Below are 23,590 nucleotides of genomic sequence, written 5' to 3' on the forward strand. Positions count from 1 at the left end.
TGCAATCCATAGAGACTGAGCCATTAAGCTTACAATCCATAGAGACTGAACCAGAGCTTGCAATCCATAGAGACTGAACCAGAGCTTGCAATCCATAGAGACTGAACCACTGAGCTTGCAATCCATAGAGACTGAACCACTGAGCTTGCAATCCATAGAGACTGAACCACTGAGCTTGCAATCCATAGACTGAACCCCTGAGCTTGCAATCCATAGACTGAACCAGTGAGCTTGCAATCCATAGAGACTGAACCACTGAGCTTGCAATCCATAGAGACTGAACCAGAGCTTGCAATCCATAGAGACACTTGGAACCACTGAGCTTGCAATCCATAGAGACTGAACCACTGAGCTTGCAATCCATAGGATCTGAACCAGAGCTTGCAATCCATAGAGACTGAACACTGAGCTTGCAATCCATAGAGACTGAACCACTGAGCTTGCAATCCATAGAGACTGAACCACTGAGCTTGCAATCCATAGACTGAAACCGACTGATACTTGCAATCCATAGAGACTGAACCACCTTTTTTGAGCTTGCAATCCATAGAGACTGAACCACTGAGCTTGCAATCCATAGAGACTGAACCACTGAGCTTGCAATCCATAGAGACTGAACCAGAGCTTGCAATCCATAGAGACTGAACCACTGAGCTTGCAATCCATAGAGACTGAACCACTGAGCTTGCAATCCATAGAGACTGAACCACTGAGCTTGCAATCCATAGAGACTGAACCACTGAACTTGCAATCCATAGAGACTGAACCACTGAGCTTGCAATCCATAGAGACTGAACCACTGAGCTTGCAATCCATAGAAGCTAGCACAGGCCAGACATGAGAGTGGATTTCTGTTCTTTTCCTTAGAAACAAAAAACGCGCACAGAATCACGGAGGAGACGCTCAGCGAAATTCAAAAGTCATTATCTAAAGATGGTGAGTAACTCCCAAAGGAACCGAGCATTCTGGGACACCTGAGTATGAGCAGAGCAGCCCCAGTAAGTGTGGGAGTGAGTGCAGGGGGCGGTGCCAGTGGCACAGGAACACTGTGTGTGGGAGTGAGTGCAGGGGGGCGGTGCCAGTGGCACAGGAACACTGTGTGTGGGAGTGAGTGCAGGGGGGCGGTCGCCAGTGGCACAGGAACACTGTGTGTGGGAATGAGTGCAGGGGGCCGGTGCCAGTGGCACAGGAACACTGTGTGTGGGAGTGAGTGCAGGGGGGCGGTGCCAGTGGCACAGGAACACTATGTGTTGGAGTGAGTGCAGGGGGCCGGTGCCAGTGGCCAGGAACACTATGTGTGGGAGTGAGTGCAGGGGGCGGGTGCCAGTGGCACAGGAACACTATGTGTGGGAGTGAGTGCAGGGGGGCGGTGCCAGTGGCACAGGAACACTATGTGTGGGAGTGAGTGCAGGGGGGCGGTGCCAGTGGCACAGGAACACTATGTGTGGGAGTGAGTGCAGGGGGGCGGTGCCAGTGGCACAGGAACACTATGTGTGGGGAGTGCTAGTGCAGGGGGGCGGTTGCCTAGTGGCACAGGAACACTATGTGTGGGAGTGAGTGCACCCGGGGGCGGGTGCCAAGTGGGCGACAGGATACACTATGTGTGCGGAGTGAGTGCAGGGGGGCCGGGTGCCAGTTGGCCCAGCAGGAAGCACTATTGTGTGTGAGTGAGGTGAGGGGGCGGTGCCAGTGGCACTAGGGAACACTATGGTGTGGGAGTGAGTGCAGGGGGGCGGTGCCAGTGGCACAGGAACACTGAGTGTGGGAGTGAGTGCAGGGGGGCGGTGCCAGTGGCACAGGAACACTCACTGAGTTTGCATTGCAGGTGGAGGAGTGGGAGTGCCGCCAGTTGAATGAAGAGGTCCCACTGGAACTTCTGACAATAGACCCGACTCCCTACAGACTGCTGGAGAAAGAGACGCTCTATCAGGTGAGAGACATGTGGGCAGGGCGTGTTCAGGTAGAGAAGATGAGCCTGAAGCAGAAGGGAGGATGGGGGGTAAGATGAGGGGGCAAGAAGGGGTCCTGGGGACAGGGTGGGGGGAGACTGGAAATGATATCCTAATGCCCCAATGATTCCTCCTCTCCTCAGTGCTACGACTTGTTCAACCTCCTCGGCCTGCGCACCGCCTACGTCACTCGGATAGGGCGCCTGGTGGGAGTGGTTTCACTCTCTGAGGTAACTGCACTTCTTACATCATCATGACATCACTCAGCAAGGAATTATGAGCTCATTATAGGTTAGGGCTGTGAGCACAATAGCTCACAGCCTGTGGGGCAGGAAGGGGAGGAGAGAGGGAGTGAAGCAGAAGGTAGGTAGGAATGGGGGGAACTCTGTGAGGCAGAAAGGGGAGGGGAGAGGGAGTGAAGCAGAAGGTAGGTAGGAATGGGGGAATTTCTGTGGGGCAGGAAGGGGAGGAGAGAGGGAGTGAAGCAGAAGGTAGGTAGGAATGGGGGGAACTCTGTGAGGCAGAAAGGGGAGGGGAGAGGGAGTGAAGCAGAAGGTAGGTAGGAATGGGGGGAACTCTGTGGGGCGGAACAGGGAGGAGAGAGGGAGTGAAGCAGAAGGTAGGTAGGAATGGGGGGAACTCTGTGGGGCAGAAAGGGGAGGGGAGAGGGAGTGAAGCAGAAGGTAGGTGGAATGGGGGGAACTCTGTGAGGCAGAAAGGGGAGGGAGAGGGAGTGAAGCAGAAGGTAGGTAGGAATGGGGGGAACTCTGTGAGGCAGAAAGGGGAGGGGAGAGGGAGTGAAGCAGAAGGTAGGTAGGAATGGGGGGAACTCTGTGGGGCAGGAAGGGGAGGAGAGAGGGAGTGAAGCAGAAGGTAGGTAGGAATGGGGGAACTCTGTGGGGCAGAAAGGGGAGGGGAAAGGGAGTGAAGCAGAAGGTAGGTAGGATGGGGGACATCTGTGGGGCAGGAAGGGGGAGGGAAAGGGAGTGAAGCAGAAGGTAGGTAGGAATGGGGGGAACTCTGTGGGCAGAGGGGAGGGGAAAGGGAGTGAAGCAGAAGGTAGGTAGGAATGGGGGGAACTCTGTGGGGCAGGAGAGGGGAGGAGAGAGGGAGTGAAGCAGAAGGTAGGTAGGAATGGGGGGAACTCTGTGGGGCAGAAAGGGGAGGGGAAAGGGAGTGAAGCAGAAGGTAGGTAGGAATGGGGGGAACTCTGTGGGGCAGAAGGGGATGGGGAAAGGGAGTGAAGCAGAAGGTAGGTAGGAATGGGGGGAACTCTGTGGGGCAGGAAGGGGCAGGAGAGAGGGAGTGAAGCAGAAGGTAGGTAGGAATGGGGGGAACTCTGTGGGGCAGAAAGGGGAGGGGAGAGGGAGTGAAGCAGAAGGTAGGTAGGAATGGGGGGAATCTGTGGGGCAGAAAGGGGAGGGAGGGGAGTGAAGCAGAAGGTAGGTAGGAATGGGGGGTAACTCTGTGGGGCAGAAAGGGGAGGGGAGAGGGAGTGAAGCAGAAGGTAGGTAGGAATGGGGGGAACTCTGTGGGGGCGAAAGGGGAGGGGAGAGGGAGTGGAGCAGAAGGTAGGTAGGAATGGGGGGAACTCTGTGGGGCAGGAAGGGGAGGAGAGAGGGAGTGAAGCAGAAGGTAGGTAGGAATGGGGGAACTCTGTGGGGCAGAAAGGGGAGGGGAAACGGGGAGTGAAGCAGAAGGTAGGTAGGAATGGGGGGAACTCTGTGGGGCAGAAGGGGAGGGGAAAGGGAGTGAAGCAGAAGGTAGGTAGGAATGGGGGGGAACTCTGTGGGGCAGGAAGGGGGGGAGAGAGGGAGTGAAGCAGAAGGTAGGTAGGAATGGGGGGGAACTCTGTGAGGCAGAAAGGGGAGGGGAGAGGGAGTGAAGCAGAAGGTAGGTAGGAATGGGGGAACTCTGTGGGGAGAAAGGGGAGGGGAGAGGGAGTGAAGCAGAAGGTAGGTAGGAATGGGGGTTGAACTCTGTGGGGCAGAAAGGGGAGGGAGAGAGGGAGTGAAGCAGAAGGTAGGTAGGAATGGGGGGAACTCTGTGGGGCAGAAAGGGAGGGGAGAGGGAGTGAAGCAGAAGGTAGGTAGGGAATGGGGGGAACTCTGTGGGCAGAAAGGTGGAGGGGAGAGGGAGTGAAGCAGAAGGTAGGTAGGAATGGGGGGAACTCTGTGGGGCAGAAAGGGGAGGGGAGAGGGAGTGAAGCAGAAGGTAGGTAGGAATGGGGGGAACTCTGTGAGGCAGAAAGGGGAGGGGAGAGGGAGTGAAGCAGAAGGTAGGTAGGAATGGGGGGAACTCTGTGGGGCAGAAAGGGGAGGGGAAGGGAGTGAAGCAGAAGTGAGTAGGAATGGGGGGGAACTCTGTGGGCCAGGAAGGGGAGGGGAAGGGAGTGAAGCAGAAGGTAGGTAGGAATGGGGGGAACTCTGTGGGGCAGGAAGGGGAGGAGAGAGGGAGTGAAGCAGAAGGTAGGTAGGAATGGGGGGAACTCTGTGGGGCAGAAAGGGGATGGGGAGAGGGAGTGAAGCAGAAGGTAGGTAGGAATGGGGGAACTCTGTGGGGGCAGAAAGGGGAGGGGAGAGGGGAGAGGGAGTGGAGCAGAAGGTAGGTAGGAATGGGGGAACTCTGTGAGGCAGAAAGGGGAGGGGAGAGGGAGTGGAGCAGAAGGTAGGTAGGAATGGGGGGAACTCTGTGAGGCAGAAAGGGGAGGGGAGAGGGAGTGAAGCAGAAGGTAGGTAGGAATGGGGGGAACTCTGTGGGGCAGAAAGGGGAGGGGAGAGGGAGTGAAGCAGAAGGTAGGTAGGAATGGGGGGAACTCTGTGAGGCAGAAAGGGGAGGGGAGAGGGGAGAGGGAGTGAAGCAGAAGGTAGGTGGAATGGGGGGAACTCTGTGAGGCAGAAAGGGGAGGGGAGAGGGAGAGGGAGTGAAGCAGAAGGTAGGTAGGAATGGGGGGAACTCTGTGGGGCAGAAAGGGGAGGGGAGAGGGGAGAGGGAGTGGAGGAGCAGAAGGTAGGTAGGAATGGGGGGAACTCTGTGAGGCAGAAAGGGGAGGGGAGAGGGAGTGAAGCAGAAGGTAAGTAGGAATACCCCCCCCCCCCAGGAGCCAGAGCTTTATATTCAAGCAGTCAGTAGCCAGTGAGCTCCCTGACAGGGCCAATGGTGTCATAGAGTCATGTGATGGTGTCATAGGATGATGTCATAGTCAGGTGATGATGTCACACGTGCCTAACAGTGGCTCTGCCCTTCGCACAGATAAAGGAAGCCGTGGATGGGACAGTGAAAGGGACGTTCACCCCGAGGGCCAGAGCCCAGGAGCAGTCAGAGGAGACCATTCGCCTGAATCCATTGGCCCCAGCGGCCCCGGGACCAAATGTCAGCTGACAGCGTGCACCAACAGCCACCAATGGGAAGCCTGGGGTACACAGGGCCCTCAGCTTAGGGGCCGCGGGATTGGCTCCTCTTACACTGCCTGGTTTGGCAGCTGTGTGTCACTTGTATGTACTGTTACCTTATTGCTCTTTGTAATAAAACCCACATATTTAATTGCCCCACTCTGTGCTTCTGTCGCACACTGGGCCCCATCTGCCCTGCAAGCCCCTCCCTCCCTGCTGTCAGGGGCCCGTTCCTGTGTAAGGGGGGGGAGAGAGCTGCAAGCAAAGACCCCTAACATTGCCATTGCTACACCAGGAGGGGCCTCTGGTTGCACTGTGACCCCTGTCAGCCACCGTAGCAACCAGGGCCTTTATCTCTCTGTCTGGCACAATCCCTCTCCTGGTGCCGGGGCTCCCCCTGCTGGGCTGTGACCCCTGTCAGCCACCGTAGCAACCCGGGCCTTTATCCCTCTGTTCTGCAACCAATCCCTCTCCTGGTGCCGAGGCTCCCCCTGCTGCACTGTGACCCCTGTCAGCCACCGTAGCAACCAGGGCCTTTATCCCTCTGTCTGGCACAATCCCTCTCCTGGTGCCGGGGCTCCCCCTGCTGCACTGTGACCCCTGTCAGCCACCGTAGCAACCAGGGCCTTTATCTCTCTGTCTGGCACAATCCCTCTCCTGGTGCCGGGGCTCCCCCTGCTGCACTGTGACCCCTGTCAGCCACCGTAGCAACCCGGGCCTTTATCCCTCTGTCTGGCACAATCTCTCTCCTGGTGCCGGGGCTCCCCCTGCTGGGCTGTGACTCCTGTCAGCCACCGTAGCAACCCGTCCCTTTTATCCTCTGTCTGGCACAATCCCTCTCCTGGTGTCGGGGCTCGCCTGCTGCACTGTGAACCCCTGTCAGCCACCCGTTAGCAACCAATCCCTTTATCCCTCTGTCTGGCACAATCCCTCTCCTGTGCCGGGGCTCCCCTGCTGGGCTGTGACCCCTGTCAGCCACCGTAGCAACCCGGGCCTTTATCCCTCTGTCTGGCACAATCCCTCCCCTTGTGCCGGGGCTCCCCCTGCTGCACCTGTGACCCCTGTCAGCCACCGTAGCAACCAGGGCCTTTATCTCTCTGTCTGGCACAATCCCTCTCCTGGTGCCGGGGGCTCCCCCTGCTGCACTGTGACACCTGTCAGCCACCGTAGCAACCCCATCCCTTTATCCCTCTGTCTGGCACAATCCCTCTCCTGGTGCCGGGGCTCCCCCTGCTGGGCTGTGACCCCTGTCAGCCACCGTAGCAACCAGGGCCTTTATCTCTCTGTCTGGCACAATCCCTCTCCTGGTGCCGGGGCTCCCCCTGCTGCACTGTGACCCCTGTCAGCCACCGTAGCAACCAGGGCCTTTATCCCTCTGTCTGGCACAATCCCTCTCCTGGTGTCGGGGCTCCCCCTGCTGGGCTGTGACCCCTGTCAGCCACCGTAGCAACCAGGGCCTTTATCTCTCTGTCTGGCACAATCCCTCTCCTGGTGTCGGGGCTCCCCCTGCTGCACTGTGACCCCTGTCAGCCACCGTAGCAACCCCATCCCTTTATCCCTCTGTCTGGCACAATCCCTCTCCTGGTGCCGGGGCTCCCCCTGCTGGGCTGTGACCCCTGTCACCCACCATAGCAACCAGGGCCTTTATCTCTCTGTCTGGCACAATCCCTCTCCTGGTGTCGGGGCTCCCCCTGCTGCACTGTGACCCCTGTCAGCCACCGTAGCAACCAGGGCCTTTATCTCTCTGTCTGGCACAATCCCTCTCCTGGTGCCGGGGCTCCCCCTGCTGCACTGTGACCCCTGTCAGCCACCGTAGCAACCAGGGCCTTTATCTCTCTGTCTGGCACAATCCCTCTCCTGGTGCCGGGGCTCCCCCTGCTGGGCTGTGACCCCTGTCAGCCACCGTAGCAACCCGGGCCTTTATCCCTCTGTCTGGCACAATCCTCTCCTGGGTGCCGGGTTCCGCCCTGCTGGGCTGTGGACTCCTGTCGCCACCGTAGCAACCCCATCCTTATTCTTCTGTCTGGCACAATCCCTCTCCTGGTGGTCGGGGCTTCCCCTGCTGCATTCTGTGACTCCTGTCCAAGCCACCGTAGGCACCAGGCCTTATCTCTCTGTCTGGCACAATCTCGCTCTCCTGGTGCCAGGGCTCCCTCTGCTGCACTGTGACCCCTGTCATCCACCGTATGCAACCCGGCTTTATCTCTCTGTCTGGCACATATCCTCTCCTGTGCCGGGGCTCCCTCTGCTGGCTGTGGGACTTCCCCCCCCCTCCCCTCTGTCAGCCATACCGTACAACCCCCATCCCTTTATCCCTCGTCTGCACAATCCCTTCCTGGTGCCTGGGCCCCCTCTGGGCTGTGACCCCTGTCAGCGCACCGTAGAACCGGGCCTTTATGCCTTCTGTCTGGCGCAATCCCTCCCCTGGTTGCTCGGCTCCCCTCTGGCTGTGAACCCTGTCAGCCACCGTAGCAACAGGGCCTTTATCCTGTGTCTGGCCAATCCCTCTCCTGGTGCGGGGCTCCCTCCTGCTGCACTGTGCCCCTGTTCAGCTCACCGTATGCAACCAGGGCCTTTATCTCTCTTGTCTGGCACAATCTCCCTGGTTGCCGGGGCTCCCCCTGCTGCACTGTGACCGCCTGTCAGCCGACCGTAGTCACCAGGGCTTTATCCCGTCTGTCTGGCAGCAATTACTTCTCCTGTGGCCAGGGGTCTCCCTGCCTGTGGCTGTGACCCCTGTCAGCCACGTAGCACCCAGGGCCTTTATCTCTCTGTCTGGCACAATCCTTACTCTCTGGTGCGCGGGGCTCCCCCTGCTGGGCTTGTGACCCCTGTCAGCCACCATATGCAACCAGCGGCCTTTATCTCCTGTCTTGGCACATCCCTCTCCTGGTGTCGGGCTCCCCCTGCTGCACTGTGACCCTGTCAGCCACCGTAGCAACCAGGGCCTTTATCCCTCTTCTGGCACATACTTTTCTCCTGGTGCCAGGGCTCCCCCTGCTGGGCTGTGACCCCTGTCGCCACCGTGCAACCAGGGCCTTTAATCTCTCTGTCTGGCACAATCCTCCCCTGGTCCGGGGCTCCCCTGCTGGGCTTGTGACCCTGTCAGCCACCATAGCAATCAGAGGCCTTTTCCTCTTCTGTCTGGCACAATCCCTCTCCCCTGGTGCCTGGGCTTCCCCTCTGGGCTGTTGACCTGTCAGCCACCCAAATAGCAACCAGGGCTTTATCTCTCTGTCTGGCACAATCCCTCTCCTGGTGTCGGGGTCCCCTGCTGGGGGCTGTGGACCCCTGCAGCCACCGTCGCCAACCAGGGCCTTTAATCCTCTGTCTGGCACAATACCCTCTCCTGGTGCCTGGGGCTCCCCCCTTTTGCTGGCTGTGACCCCTGTCAGCCACCATAGCACCAGGGCCTTTATCTCTCTGTCTGGCAACAATCCCTCTCTCCCTGGTGTCGGGGCTCCCCCTTGCTGGGCTGTGACCCCTGGCAGCCACCGTAGCAAACCCATCCTTTATCCTCTGTCTGCACATTCCTCTCCTGGTGTCGGGCTCGCCCTGCTGGGTCTGTGACCCTGGCAGCCACCGTGCAACCCACCCTTTTAATCCTCGTCTGGCCATCCCTCGCTGGTGCGGGCTCCTGCTGCACTGTGCCCCCTGTCAGCCACCGTAGCAACCAGGGCTCCTTTATCTCTCTGTCTGGCACAATCCCTCCCCTGGTGCCGGGGTCCCCTCTGCACTGTGACCCCCTGTCAGCCACCGTACAACCAGTGGCCTTTCTCCTTGTCTGGGCGACAAATACTTCTCCTGGTGGCCAGGCTCCCCCTGTGGCCGCTGTGACGCCTGTCACACCGGTAGCAACCAGGGCCTTATCCCTACTGTTCGGCACATACCTTCTCCTGGTGCCAGGCGCTCCTTGCGGGGCTGTGGACTCCTGTCAGCACCACGAGCAACCCCCATCCCTTTCTCCCTCTGTCTGGCACAGATCTCTTCCTGGTGCCGGGGTCCCCTGGCTGCCTGGACCCGCAGCACCCGGTACGCCAACCCAGGGCTTTATCTCTCCTGTCCTGCACAATCCCTCTCCTGTGCCCCAGGGGCTCCCCCTGCTGCACTGTGACCACCTGCACCTCACCGTAGCAACCCCCATCCCTTTATCTCTCTGTCTGCACAATCCTCTCTCTGGTGCCGGGGCTCGCCCTGCTGCACTGTGACCTCTGTCCAGCCACCCGTAGCAACAGGGCCTTACTCTCTGTACTCGGCACGACATGCCTCTCCTTGGTCCGGGGCTCCCCTGCCTGCACACTCGTCGCACGCTGTCAGCACGTACAACCCATTCTCTTAATTCTCTGTCTGGACAATCCCTCTCCTGGTGCCGGGGCTCCCCCCTGCTTGCACTGTTGACCCCTGTCACCAGCACCATAGGCAACCAGGGCCTTGTATCTCTCTGTCCTGGCAGCAATCCCTCTCCTGGTGCCGGGGTCACCCCTGCTGGGCTGTGACCGCCTGGTCATCCACCGTAGCAACTGCAGGGCCTTTTCTCTCTTTCTGGCACAACATCCCTCTCCTGGTGCCGGGGCTTCACCCCTGCTGGGTCTGTGACCCCTGTCAGCCGATCCGTAGCAACCAGGGCGTTTATCTCATCTGTCTGGCACAATCCCTCTCTCTGGTGCCGGGGCTGCCCCTGCTGGGCTGTGCCCTGTCAGCCACCGTAGCAACCCGGGCGCTTTATCCTTCTGTCTGGCACAGATCCCTTCTCCCTGGTGCCGGGGCTCCGCCCTGCTGGGCTGTGTGAACCCTGGGTCCAGCCGGAGCAACCAGGGCTGTATCTCTCTGTCTGGCACAATCCCTCTCCTGGTGCCCGGGGCTTCCCTCTGCTGCACTGTGACCCCTGTCAGCCACCGTAGCAACCCGACCTTTATCCCTTCTGTCTGCAGCAATCACTCTCCTGGTGCCGGGGTCCCCTGCTGGCTGTGACTCCTGTCAGCCCACCGTAGCACCAGGGCCTTATCTCTCTGTCTGGCACATCCTCTCTGGTGCCGGGGGCTCCCCCTGCTGCACTGTGACCGCCTGTTCAGCCACCGTACAACCAGGGCCTTTATCTCTGCTGTCTGGCAGCAATCTCCCTGGTGCCGGCTCCCTCTGCTGCACTGTGACCCCTGTCAGCCCGTAGCAGACGCAAGGGCCTTTGTCCCTCTGTTCTGGCACAATACTTCCTCCGTGCCAGGCTCCCCTGCTGGCTGTGCACTCCTGTCAGCCTACCGTAGCAACCCCACTCCCTTTATCCCTTCTGTTGGCCACAATCCCTCTCCTGGTGCCGGGGCTCCCCCTGCTGGCTGTGACCCCTGTACCCACGTAGCAACCAGGGCCCTTTAATCTCTCTGTCTGGCACAATCCCTCTCCTGGTGTCGGGGCCACCCTGCTGCACTGTGGACCGCCTGTCAGCCACCGTAGCAACCAGAGGCCCTTTATCTCTCTTGTCTGGCACAATTCCCTCTCCTGGTGCCGGGCTCCCCCTGGCTGCACTGTGACCTGTCAGCCACCGTAGCAACCACGGGCCTTTATCTCTCTGTCTGGCACAATCCCTCTCCTGGTGTCTGGGGTCCCCCCTGCTCACCTGTGACCCGTCAGCCAACCGTATGCAACGCAGGGCCTTTATCCCTCTGTCTGCACAATCCCCTCTGCCTGGTCCGGGTCCCCTGCTGCACTGTGAGCCCCTGTCAGCCACCGTAGCAACCGGGCCTTTATGTTCTGTCCAAAGTGCCCTCTCCTGTCCCGGGGCTTCCCTGCTTGCACTGTGAACCTGTCACCACCGTAGCAACCCCATCCTTATCTCTGCTGGCTACAAATCCTCTCGCTGGTGGCCGGGCCTCCCCTGCTGGGTCTGTGACCTCCTGGTCAGCCAACCGTAGCAACCAGGGCCTTTTGATCACCTCTGTCTGGGCACAATCCCTTCCTGGTGCCGGGGCTCCTGCTGGGCTGTGAACACCTGTCAGCCACCGTAGCAACCAGGGCCTTTATCTCTCTGGTCTGGGCAAACAATCCCTCTCCTGGTTGCCGGGCTCCCGCTGCTGGCAATGTGACCTGTCTAGCCACGGTAGCAACCCGGCCTTTAATCCCTCTGTCTGGCACGAATCATCTCCTGGTGCCCGGGGCTCCCCCTGCTGCGCTGTGGACGCCCTGTCCAGCCACCGTAGGCAACCCGGGCGCTTTTATCTTGCTCTGTCTGGCACAATCCTGCTCTCTGGTGCGGGGCTCCCCTGCTGGCTGTGACTCTGTCAGCCACCGTAGCAACGCAGGGCCTTTATCTCTCTGTCTGGCACAACATCCCTCTCCTGGTGCCGGGGCTCCCCTGCTGCACTGTGACCCTTCAGCACCGTAGCAACGCCGGCCTTTATCCTCTGTCTGGCACAATACTCTCTCTGGTGCCGGGGCTCCCTGCTGGGCTGTGACTGCCTGTCTGCCACCATAGACTCAGGGCCTCTTATCTCTCTGTCCTGGCACAATCCACTCTCCTGGTGCACGGGGCTTTCCCCTTGCCTGCACTGTGACCCTGTCCCAGCCAACCGTAAGCAACGAGCGGCCTTTATCCTTGTTGGCACAATCCCTCTCATGGTGTCGGGCTGCCCCGCTGCTGGCAACTGTGACCCCCGTGTCAGCCACCGTAGCAGACCAGGGCCTTTATCTCTCTGTCTGGCACAATCCGCTCTCCTTGCCGGGGCTCTCCCCTGGCTGCACTGGACGCTGTTCAGCCCACCCGTAGCAACCAGGGCCTTTATCTCTCTGTCGTGGCCAATCCCTCCCTGGTGCTCTGGGGCTCACCCTGATGCAGCTGTGACCCCTGTAGCCCGTAGTTCGAACCGGCCTTTATCCCTCTGTCTGGCACAATCCCTCTCCTGGTGCCGGGGCTCCCCCTGCTGGGCTGTGACCCCTGTCAGCCACCGTAGCAACCCGGGCCTTTATCCCTCTGTCTGGCACAATCCCTCTCCTGGTGCTGGGGCTCCAGGAACTCCTGGGAACTTTACAGAGCCCCATCTACAATATGCCGGGCAGTTTTGGTCTCCAGTGCTCAAACGGGGTATTATTGTATAAGGGGCAACTAAGCTGATAAAGGGAATGGGCTCAGTTATGGGGAAAGGCTGGCCCAGTTGGGATTGGTTACACTGGGGGGGGGGGGGGGCAGTTAAGGGGGGGTCACTATATATAAATATATAAGGGGGGCAGTAATGAAATAGAGAAAGTACAGGGAAGAGCGACTAAGCTGATAAAGGGAATGGGCTCAGTTATGGGGAAAGGCTGGCCCAGTTGGGATTGGTTACACTGGGGGGGGGGCAGTTAAGGGGGGGTCACTATATATAAATATATAAGGGGGGGCAGTAATGAAATAGAGAAAGTACAGGGAAGAGCGACTAAGCTGATAAAGGGAATGGGCTCAGTTATGGGGAAAGGCTGGCCCAGTTGGGATTGGTTACACTGGGGGGGGGGGGGTCACTATATATAAATATATAAGGGGGGGCAGTAATGAAATAGAGAAAGTACAGGGAAGAGCGACTAAGCTGATAAAGGGAATGGGCTCAGTTATGGGGAAAGGCTGGCCCAGTTGGGATTGGTTACACTGGGGGGGGGGGGCAGTTAAGGGGGGGTCACTATATATAAATATATAAGGGGGGGCAGTAATGAAATAGAGAAAGTACAGGGAAGAGTGACTAAGCTGATAAAGGGAATGGGCTCAGTTATGGGGAAAGGCTGGCCCAGTTGGGATTGGTTACACTGGGGGGGGGGGCAGTTAAGGGGGGGTCACTATATATAAATATATAAGGGGGGGCAGTAATGAAATAGAGAAAGTACAGGGAAGAGTGACTAAGCTGATAAAGGGAATGGGCTCAGTTATGGGGAAAGGCTGGCCCAGTTGGGATTGGTTACACTGGGGGGGGGGGGCAGTTAAGGGGGGGTCACTATATATAAATATATAAGGGGGGGCAGTAATGAAATAGAGAAAGTACAGGGAAGAGTGACTAAGCTGATAAAGGGAATGGGCTCAGTTATGGGGAAAGGCTGGCCCAGTTGGGATTGGTTACACTGGGGGGGGGGCAGTTAAGGGGGGGTCACTATATATAAATATAGAAGGGGGGTAGGATCACTATATATAAATATATGTAGGGACCCGTAGGGTTAAGCTCCCTATGGCTTTATCCCCTACCTCTTCGAACCTCTATTGTTATTGGGTAAGAGTCCCTGCAGTTGAGTTACAGTTCTAACACTATTCCCTATAGGTTAGTCAGGTTGACCCCTCCCCCTGCTGGCTGATATAGTGCCTAGCAGGAGGGTGTGGCTTCCTCTATGGCTGTGCCCCAAGCAGAGCTCCATGTGAGCCTGGGGGCAGCCTGTAGGCCCCAGAAGCCATTGTGCCCTAGGGCATACCTCCCAACCCTCTCGCTTTTAGCGGGACAGTCCCGATATTTGTGGCACTTCCCGCTGTCCCGGACTCGCTGTTAGATGTCCCGCTTTTCAGCTTTGCCATTTAATTGGTTGCTGTGCCTGCTCTGGGAATAAAGCCCCGCCCCCTTAACTCTTCAATCTCCCCTGCTACACTCAAGCTCACAGCCTTACCTTGATGTTTAATTTTCCTGGGAGGGGCATTTGTGAGAGGCAAGGGTTAACTATTGGCATTGGCGGCATCCCTCTCCTGCTCAGTGGGTCAGGGGCTGGGGGGGCTTTTATCAGGCAGAAGAGGCTGCTGGGCAGTTTCACCTTCCCACCCCTAACATATATCTCTCTGGGAATCTCTGGCACAGCATGCAGGGGAATAGGTATCGCTCATGCATAAAATCTAGCAGCCACATACCCCCCAACTGTCCCGCTTTTCATGGCGCATCCCGCTGTCCCGGATAGTTCCATGAATGCGCTGGCTGGGGCCGGACGTTCCGACTTCCCCGGCGGCTTTACTCGTTATGCGGCTCCTTATACAGCGCAACAGGACCGTTTATAAGGGTGCGCCTGTGGGTGGGACGTCATTACGCACGGGCGCAACCATATAAAGGGCCTGTCGCGCTGTATAAGGAGAGGAGCCGCAGACGAAGGAGGAGCTACTGTGGGGGGTAATGTGTATGGGGGGCTACTGTGTATAGGGGGCTACTGTGTATGGGGGCACCTGTGTATGGGGGTACTGTGTATGGGGGGGCTACTGTGTATGGGGGTACTGTGTATGAGGGTACTGTGTATGGGGGGGCTACTGTGGGGGGTACTGTGTATGGGGGGGCTACTGTGTATAGGGGGCTACTGTGTATGGGGGCACCTGTGTATGAGGGTACTGTGTATGGGGGGGCTACTGTGGGGGGTACTGTGTATGGGGGCTACTGTGTATAGGGGGCTACTGTGTATGGGGGCACCTGTGTATGGGGGTACTGTGTATGGGGGGGCTACTGTGTATGGGGGTACTGTGTATGGGGGCACCTGTGTATGAGGGTACTGTGTATGGGGGGGCTACTGTGTATGGGGGTACTGTGTATGGGGGTACTGTGTATGGGGGCTACTGTGTATGGGGGGCTACTGTGTATAGGGGGCTACTGTGTATGGGGGTACTGTGCATGGGGGGCTCCTGTCTATGGGGGTCACCTGTGTATGGGGGTACAGTGTATGGGGGTACTGTGTATGGGGGCTCCTGTGTATGGGGGGCACCTGTGTATGGGGGTACTGTGTATGGGGGGCATCTGTGTATGGGGGGCACCTGTGTATGGGGGGCACTTGTGTATGGGGGTACTGTGTATGGGGGCACCTGTGTATGGGGGTACTGTGTATGGGGGTCACCTGTGTATGGGGGTACAGTGTATGGGGGTACTGTGTATGAGGGCTCCTGTGTATGGGGGGCACCTGTGTATGGGGGGCACCTGTGTATGGGGGGCAAAACTGGTACATAGTTATAACTCACATATAACTGACTGCCTTCTCTCTATATTTGTATTTATATGTAGGAGTTGCTATATTGTTTCCCTTAGGCAGTACAGTATGAGGGTATAGCACATTTGCGTCTGATCCCGCCATTTCATCTATATAAAAGGAGTATTTTTTTTAAAAATGGGGTGTGGTAATTGGGGTGTGGCCACAAAAGTGGGTGTGGTCAAAAATTGCAGTGCTGCGCGCGCCAAAACTTTTTGTCCCTCTTTTCATTTTTCAAATGTTGGGAGGTATGGGCTAGGGGGCCATTGGCCCCAGTGAGGATAAGTAATGGCAGCAGGGTATATAATAGCGGCTGCCGCCCCACCATAGGGGAACGTAAGGGTTAGTACCCCAGGCATAGGATTAACCCCTGAGCCACCGCTGCCTGTAGGGATCTGTTCCAGTAAAGGGCATCCATCTTGGGACTCCCGGCCACTACCTATATATACAGGGACCATACAATAAACTCTGTAATGTGGAACCCACTGGGCTGGTACCGGGGCCTTCTCTCCTTGGGACACGGGGGCCTTCCCTAACCCCACTGGGTATATATATATATATGGGGGTATATAAGGGGCAGAAGGCACAACAGAAGCGCCGCCCCCATTTCATACTCAGGGCCCATTAGCAGGAAACCGGAAGTGAGAGGCCACAGCTTTCCGATATCTCCAGCAGCAAACATGGCGCCCGAGTGTCTCCGCACAGCTCTGCGCATGCGTGTGGGGAAGCGCCTCCCTCTGGCGCGCAGTTATTACTCGGTACTAAGGGGCCTCTCTTTATTGCGTCAGAAGCGGCTCTCCTTAAAAAAACATGTCCTAAGCGGCGATCCGTCTGTCATTGTGTAGGGAGAGCTGAAGTGAGGTATGATGGGTAACGGGTCTCTCCTTCCCTAGTGTGTCCGACTCCTCATCCCCTCCCCCGGGCCCCCCCCCCCCGGGCCCTCCCCCGGGCCCCCCCTACCCCTTACCCGGGCCCCCCCTACCCCTTACCCGGGCCCCCCCTCCCCTCCCCCGGCCCCCCTCCCCCTCCCACCGGGCCCCCTCCCCCCCCTGCCCCCCTGCCCTCCCCCCTGCCCTCCCCCCCCTACCCCCCTTACCCGGGCCCCCCCTACCCCTCCCCCAGGCCCCCTACCCCTCCCCCGGGCCCCCCTGCCCCTTACCCGGGCCCCCCTACCCCTCCCCCATGCCCCCCTACCCCTCCCCCCGGGCCCCCCTGCCCCTCACCCGGGCCCCCCTGCCCCTTACCCGGGCCCCCCCTGCCCCTTACCCCGGGCCCCCCTACCCCTCCCCCAGGCCCCCCTACCCCTCCCCCGGGCCCCCCTACCCCTCCCCCTCCCCCGGCCCCCCCTACCCCTCCCCCAGGCCCCCTACCCCTCCCCCCGGGGCCCCCCCTGCCCCTCCCCCGGGCCCCCCCTGCCCCTTACCCGGGCCCCCTACCCCTCCCCGGGGCCCCCCCTGCCCTCCCCGGGGCCCCCCCTGCCCCTTACCCGGCGCCCCCCTCCCCCGGGCCCCCCCTCCCCCTCCCCCCGGCCCCTCTACCCCTCCCCCGGGCCCCGCCCCTGCCCTCCCCCGGCCCCCCCTACCCCCCTGCCCCCTTAACCCGGGCCCCCCCTGCCCCTTACCCGGCCCCCCCTACCCGGGCCCTCCCCGGGCCCCCCCTTGCCCTCCCCCGGCCCCCCCTACCCCTTACCGGGCCCCCCTACCCCCTCCCCCGGGCCCCCCTACCCCTCCCCCGGGCCCCCCCTACCCCCTCCCCGGGCCCCCCCTACCCCTTACCGGGCCCCCTACCCTTACCGGGCCCCCCTACCCCTACCCCGGGCCCCCCTACCCCCTTACCCGGTTCTATTAGCGGGAAGGAGACTGTTGGGCCGGTTCTGTTAGCGGGAAGGAGACTGTTGGGCCGGTTCTGTTAGCGGGAAGGAGACTGTTGGGCCGGTTCTGTTAGCGGGAAGGAGACTGTTGGGCCGGTTCTGTTAGCGGGAAGGAGACTGTTGGGCCGCGTTCTGTTAGCGGGAAGGAGGACTGTTGGGCGGTTCTGTTAGCGGAAGGAGGACTGTTGGCCGGTTCTGTTAGCGGGAAGGAGACTGTTGGGCCGGTTCTGTTAGCGGGAAGGAGACTGTTGGGCCGGTTCTGTTTGGGAAGGAGACTGGTTTTCTGTTAGCGGGAAGGCAGACTGTTGGGCCGGTTTCTGTTAGCGGGAAGGAGACTGTTGGCCGTTCTGTTAGCGGGAAGGAGACTGTTGGGCCGGTTCTGTTAGCGGGAAGGAGACTGTTGGGCCGGTTCTGTTAGCGGGAAGGAGACTGTTGGGCCGGTTCTGTTAGCGGGAAGGAGACTGTTGGGCCGGTTCTGTTAGTGGGAAGGAGACTGTTGGGCCGCACAGCTGGTTCTGGATGGTAAATAACTGCTTATCTTCCCCTTTAGGAGATGGCGGAACAGAAATCACTTCCTGGGCGGGGCCTTCACACACGTCGCCCCGCCCCCCGGCCGCCTCGGAGCCCAAGTGACATTTATGTCAATACAAAGACTGATTTCCGGGCCCAGTTGGCTCGGTGCCGCCAGCTTCTCGGTGCCGGGGGCTTGAGGGAAGTTCGGGTGCACGGTTTGGGCCTGGCCATTGGGCGAGCCATTAACCTGGCGCTGCAGCTGCAGCTGTCCCACCCCGGCACCCTGCTCCTCTCCCCCAGCACCTCCACCGTGGAACTCACCGACGATCTAGAACCCGAGGGTGGGGAGGACATGGAACCCGGAGCCCGGAACCGGAATAACTCTGCCATTCATATCCGCGTATATCGGCCGCAGGGAGAGTGAGGGGCTGCCCGGGGCAATGGTACTTATGTTCCCTTGGTAACAGCCCTTATTGCCAATGGTGCCAGGGGCAGCGCTGATTGGCCGATCCCCCTGTGGCGCCACATTCTCTCCATGTTGGGACGTCCCTACTTACCATTCCAGCAACCGGACCTGCGCCCAAGCTTGTGGCTTCTGTACCAGCCAATCAGCTGCACCAACGCACACTGAGCATGTGCAGTGCCCCTGACACAGAGGGGGCGGGGGCTCACAGCCACTGCACATGCTCAGAGAGACGCTCAGTAATTCCTGCCTCTTGTGTCAGTCATCCATTAAATCATTCTGGTCATGTGATGTTTCTCTCTACATGGAATGTAAAGGGGGAGGGGCTGGAGTAAAGGGGGAGGGCCTGAGTAGGAATTACAGAGGGGGCTGAGGTGCAGTAAAGGAATGGGGTTGGGGGGGCTGGGTTGAGCTGGAATAAAAGGGGGGGGGGCTGAGGGGGAGTAAAGGAGTGGGGTGGGAGGGGCTGGGGTGGAGTAAAGGGGGAGGGGCTGAGGGAATGGATGGAAAATGGACCCCACACCTCTTCATAAGGACAACTGAGCCCCCTCGGCATTTGCACCATAGCAACCCATTCTGTTGCTAGGGGCCCATAGCGCATTCCAGCTTCTAATGGTGTGTAAAGGGTTAAATCTGCTGCCTGCCCCCCAACTGGGGAAAAGTGGGAGGTCCCAACTGCTCCGGGTTTCCCGTTATGTTTCTTTAGGCTCCGCCTCCACTTACTTAGGGAATAGGTGCGTCAGCCCGTACAGGCTCTATAAAGCACAAATGGTTACCGTGAACTGACCCCGGCAACCGCAGGAGAGATTATGTATCTAATACATAAAATGTAAGTGCAAGGGGTTGCTAGGAGCTTGCCCTGGCAACCACTGTAAATATGTAACAAGTGACTCAGTGAATATATGAAAAATAAACTGACATATCTGTAGCCAGAGTCATTACAGACACATCAGTGTAAGAAAGGGCTATTCAAGTGTAATTGGTTGCTAGGGAGCTACAGGCCCTAGCTCAACTAAAAGGTGACGAATCGATAGTTATTAAGAATGCAGACAAGGGAGGAATGATTGTGGTCATGGATGCCGCAGCCTATAGAACTGAAGCAATGCGGCAGTTAAGGGATATTACCACCTATCAAAAGCTACGTTCAAATCCCTCTATAATCTTTAAGAATGAACTTGAGACATTGGTCTCTAATGCACAGTCTAACGGAGTCATCAGTTTGAGGGTTAAAAACTATTTAATCCCTAGTGAAACAAAAACTCCCATTTTTTATCATCTGCCTAAGGTGCATAAAGTTGAGTGCCCACCGGTGGGGAGGCCCATAGTGTCAGGTATACAGTCTCTTAATGAGAGGTTATCGGAGTATATTGATATTCTATTACAACCTTTGGTTACACGTTTGGCATCTTATGTACAAGACACTAAGCACATTTTACAAATACTTAATGATTGTCAATGGCACTCTTCATATTCTTGGGGCACGGTGGATGTCACATCTCTTTATTCCTGTATCCCACATGATAGGGGTCTACGTGCAGTTTCTTATCATCTGGATAGGTACAGCACGTATGATAGCCTTTTGAAAGACTTTATTTTGGATGCCATTTCTCATTTGTTAACACATAATTTTTTTAAGTTTGATGGTAATTTCTACCTCCAAAGATGTGGGACGTCCATGGGTGCCAAATTTGCGCCATCTTATGCCAACCTCTACATGGGTTGGTGGGAGGAGTCCCACATCTTTGGAGGTGATTCACCTTTTTTGTCTCACGTTGTGGTGTATAAAAGATATGTGGACAATCTTATCTTTATTTGGAAGGACACTGAGAGCACATTCTCACAGTTTGTAGATCATTTGAACAATAATGAGTTGAATTTAAAGTTCACTAGCAATTTTAGCTCTACCAATATCACGTTTTTGGACCTCGAGTTAAGAGGGTTTGGTACACATATTGAGACTGACACATATAGGAAACCATGTTCAGGGAACTCACTTTTGAGGGCAGATTCATGTCACCCTAGTCACCTTTTTAAGGGCATCCCTTTAGGTCAATTTCTTAGATTGAGAAGAAATTGCAGTACGGATGAGGCCTTTGTAAAGCAAGCGTGCCTTTTAAGGGATCGCTTTTTGGAACGGGGCTATACCATGAATCTCCTCATTCCAGCATTTGCAAACTCCTTATGCAAGAGTCGTTTAGATTTACTAACGAGAAAATCAATGGATCGGTTAATAACACAAAAAAACAAGAGAATAACAAAAAAACAATCTGTAAGTAATTTTAATGTTCCTATTTTCATAACGACATACAGTAGACAGTTTTATGAAATAAAAAATGTTATACAGAAATTTCTACCGGTTTTATATAATGATTCTCAACTTGCTTCCGTTTTAAAAAATGGATGTAAGTTTGTTACACGCAGAGCTTCAACTTTGGGAAATGTTCTATCCCCGACAATTTAGAAATCAAAATCAGCTAAATCTACATGGCTCACGACTTGTGGAACATATCAATGTGGCGCACGGAGGTGCATCACTTGTACACATGTCAATTGCTCTGTAGAATTTGTGAGTTCGGTTACCCATAGAACTTTTAAAATGCGATTTTATGCTAATTGCAATACCCATCATGTAGTATATCTATTAACTTGTGCCCGTTGTTCTATTCAGTATGTGGGATGCACAATCCGTTCACTGAAGTGTAGAATGCGGGAGCACATTGGACACATAGTGGCAAAGAATGGAAACAGTCCAGTTTCAAGACATTTTATAAATTGTTGCAATGGGGATGATTCTTTGTTGCAAATCCAAGTAATAGATAGAATCCTTCCAGATGAGAGAGATAGTGATCTATGGACTAGACTTTTAAGAGCAGAAGTTAAATGGATTTTTCTTTTGGGCACTCGCCATCCACATGGTTTAAACTCTGCTTTTGACATTAACTGTTATGTACCTCCTAAATAAGTGGCTATGGTTAATTGCTTGTTTCGTTTGTAATCCCACCTTTTTTCGTTCCTCCTTGATTTCTATTGGTTTTAATTGTGTGATGTCACTAATGCATAGACTATTTAAATCTTTTTTCGTTTGTCCAATATATGCCTATGAATAAGTGCCTAGTGCACGAAACGCGTAAGGCCTCTATGTGTTTTTAAATGGAATGAATAAAGGTTTCTTTTAAATGCCATGGCTGTTCCGAGTGCTGACGAAGCCGTTTTTGCAGCTACCATAACAACCACTACAAGTGCATGGCTAGTTTAGTATTGACCTGATAAAGGTTTAAAAATAAAATCCACCTGAAAATATGCCCAAAACAGAAGCTATCCAATGTGTGATAGGATTGGTACCTGCAAAACATCATATTGTGCAGTTGGTTGCTAGGAACTTAACCTAGCAACCATTACAAACATGTTAAACTAAGTTTTATTTTAAAAAAAGATTTAAATAAATATCCCTGGCGCAGAAATGACCAATCCATGACCTTGTAGGTGAGTAACTGGCTGAGAATGGGGCAAATAGTGAATAAATACCCCCCCCCCCCCACATACCCCTCTGTGCAATCAATAGCATTCAGCTAAAAGCAGCGACATGCAACTCCCTATTGAGGCCACCAGGTGGCAGCACCCACACTGAGAAACCCACATTGACAGACTAATAGCTCCGCCCACACGGGGGGGAGGCCCTTACAATGATTGTTAGTCAATAGCACTTGCCCTAAATCCTCATGGGTGCCCCCCCCCCCCCCCATGTATCTGCCTATAAAGATATTAGATGGAGCCCCCCGGACTGTGTATGATTTTTGCCCTTCTACAGACATCAGGGGCAATTCCAACTCCGGCCTGCAGAGTGTGCAAGAGTTCCCGTAGTTACACCTTATACAATCTGCTAACGAATGGGATAGAGACTGGGGGCTCCCACTTATCCCTATTTACCCCCTGCCCCTTCAGTGGGACCTGGAAATCAAACTGTAAGTACCCCCTGCTCTCTGAGGAATCTGCCCCACTGCCTGCATGTGCCCCCAGCGCCAAACCTGTACCCTATTACCCCTAGGTAACAGGGCGGCTGCTAGTGCAGGTCTATTTGCCCTTTACAGCCCCCCAGGAGAGTGACTGCCATGTAAGTACAGGGGCCCAGAGGGGAAGGGCAAACAGAAATTGCACCACTGCATTTATTGATGGCCACCCCTATGCTCAGGGGCAAATCCCTAACTGGCATTGACCAGCGGCACCAACATGGTGGATATAAACCTGTCCCTTTCCCTTCCCTGCACTGCTGGTTCTGACTCCTGATACAACTCCCCAATATCCATTCATTCCTCATTCTCACTGGGTTTATAGTTATGTGTAACTGTCACTGTGTCTGTCCCTTCCCCTTCCCTGCACTGCTGGTTCTGACTCCTGATACAACTCCCCAATATCCATTCATTCCTCATTCTCACTGGGTTTATAGTTATGTGTAACTGTCACTGTGTCTGTCCCTTTCCCTTCCCTGCACTGCTGGTTCTGACTCCTGATACAACTCCCCAATATCCATTCATCCCTCATTCTCACTGGGTTTATAGTTATGTGTAACTGTCACTGTGTCTGTCCCTTTCCCTTCCCTGCACTGCTGGTTCTGACTCCTGATACAACTCCCCAATACCCATTCATCCCTCATTCTCACTGGGTTTATAGTTATGTGTAACTGTCACTGTGTCTGTCCCTTTCCCTTCCCTGCACTGCTGGTTCTGACTCCTGATACAACTCCCCAATACCCATTCATTCCTCATTCTCACTGGGTTTATAGTTATGTGTAACTGTCACTGTGTCTGTCCCTTTCCCTTCCCTGCACTGCTGGTTCTGACTCCTGATACAACTCCCCAATACCCATTCATTCCTCATTCTCACTGGGTTTATAGTTATGTGTAACTGTCACTGTGTCTGTCCCTTTCCCTTCCCTGCACTGCTGGTTCTGACTCCTGATACAACTCCCCAATACCCATTCATTCCTCATTCTCACTGGGTTTATAGTTATGTGTAACTGTCACTGTGTCTGTCCCTTTCCCTTCCCTGCACTGCTGGTTCTGACTCCTGATACAACTCCCAATACCCATTCATTCCTCATTCTCACTGGGTTTATAGTTATGTGTAACTGTCACTGTGTCTGTCCCTTTCCCTTCCCTGCACTGCTGGTTCTGACTCCTGATACAACTCCCCAATATCCATTCATTCCTCATTCTCACTGGGTTTTAGTTATGTGTAACTGTCACTGTGTCTGTCCCTTTCCCTTCCCTGCACTGCTGGTTCTGACTCCTGATACAACTCCCCAATACCCATTCATCCCTCATTCTCACTGGGTTTATAGTTATGTGTAACTGTCACTGTGTCTGTCCCTTTCCCTTCCCTGCACTGCTGGTTCTGACTCCTGATACAACTCCCCAATACCCATTCATCCTCATTCTCACTGGGTTTATAGTTATGTGTAACTGTCACTGTGTCT

The 23,590-nt window shown here is 56.0% G+C and overlaps 2 protein-coding genes across 3 annotated transcripts in view; both read left to right on the forward strand.

The window, feature by feature from the left end:
* clcnkb (chloride channel, voltage-sensitive Kb) overlaps nucleotides 1–5,497 on the forward strand; it is a 34,098-nt gene extending 28,601 nt beyond the window's left edge. For both annotated transcript variants that reach the window (XM_031899626.1, XM_031899625.1), the window contains 4 exons: nucleotides 868–936; nucleotides 1,826–1,930; nucleotides 2,093–2,179; nucleotides 5,202–5,497. In XM_031899626.1, coding sequence (XP_031755486.1) covers nucleotides 868–936; nucleotides 1,826–1,930; nucleotides 2,093–2,179; nucleotides 5,202–5,330 — 390 coding nt within the window. In that variant the 3' untranslated portion in view covers nucleotides 5,331–5,497. The remainder of the gene's footprint in view (nucleotides 1–867; nucleotides 937–1,825; nucleotides 1,931–2,092; nucleotides 2,180–5,201) is intronic.
* Nucleotides 5,498–16,115: 10,618 nt separating this feature from the next.
* pop7 (POP7 homolog, ribonuclease P/MRP subunit) lies at nucleotides 16,116–18,403 on the forward strand. The gene is given in 2 exon segments (NM_001097308.1): nucleotides 16,116–16,132; nucleotides 17,692–18,403. A coding segment is annotated over 1 exon segment (384 nt). The 5' UTR covers nucleotides 16,116–16,132; nucleotides 17,692–17,694; the 3' UTR covers nucleotides 18,079–18,403.
* The last annotated feature ends 5,187 nt before the right edge of the window (nucleotides 18,404–23,590 follow it).

The sequence above is a fragment of the Xenopus tropicalis genome, chromosome 3, assembly GCF_000004195.4.
Source record: "Xenopus tropicalis strain Nigerian chromosome 3, UCB_Xtro_10.0, whole genome shotgun sequence".
NCBI lineage: Eukaryota > Metazoa > Chordata > Amphibia > Anura > Pipidae > Xenopus > Xenopus tropicalis.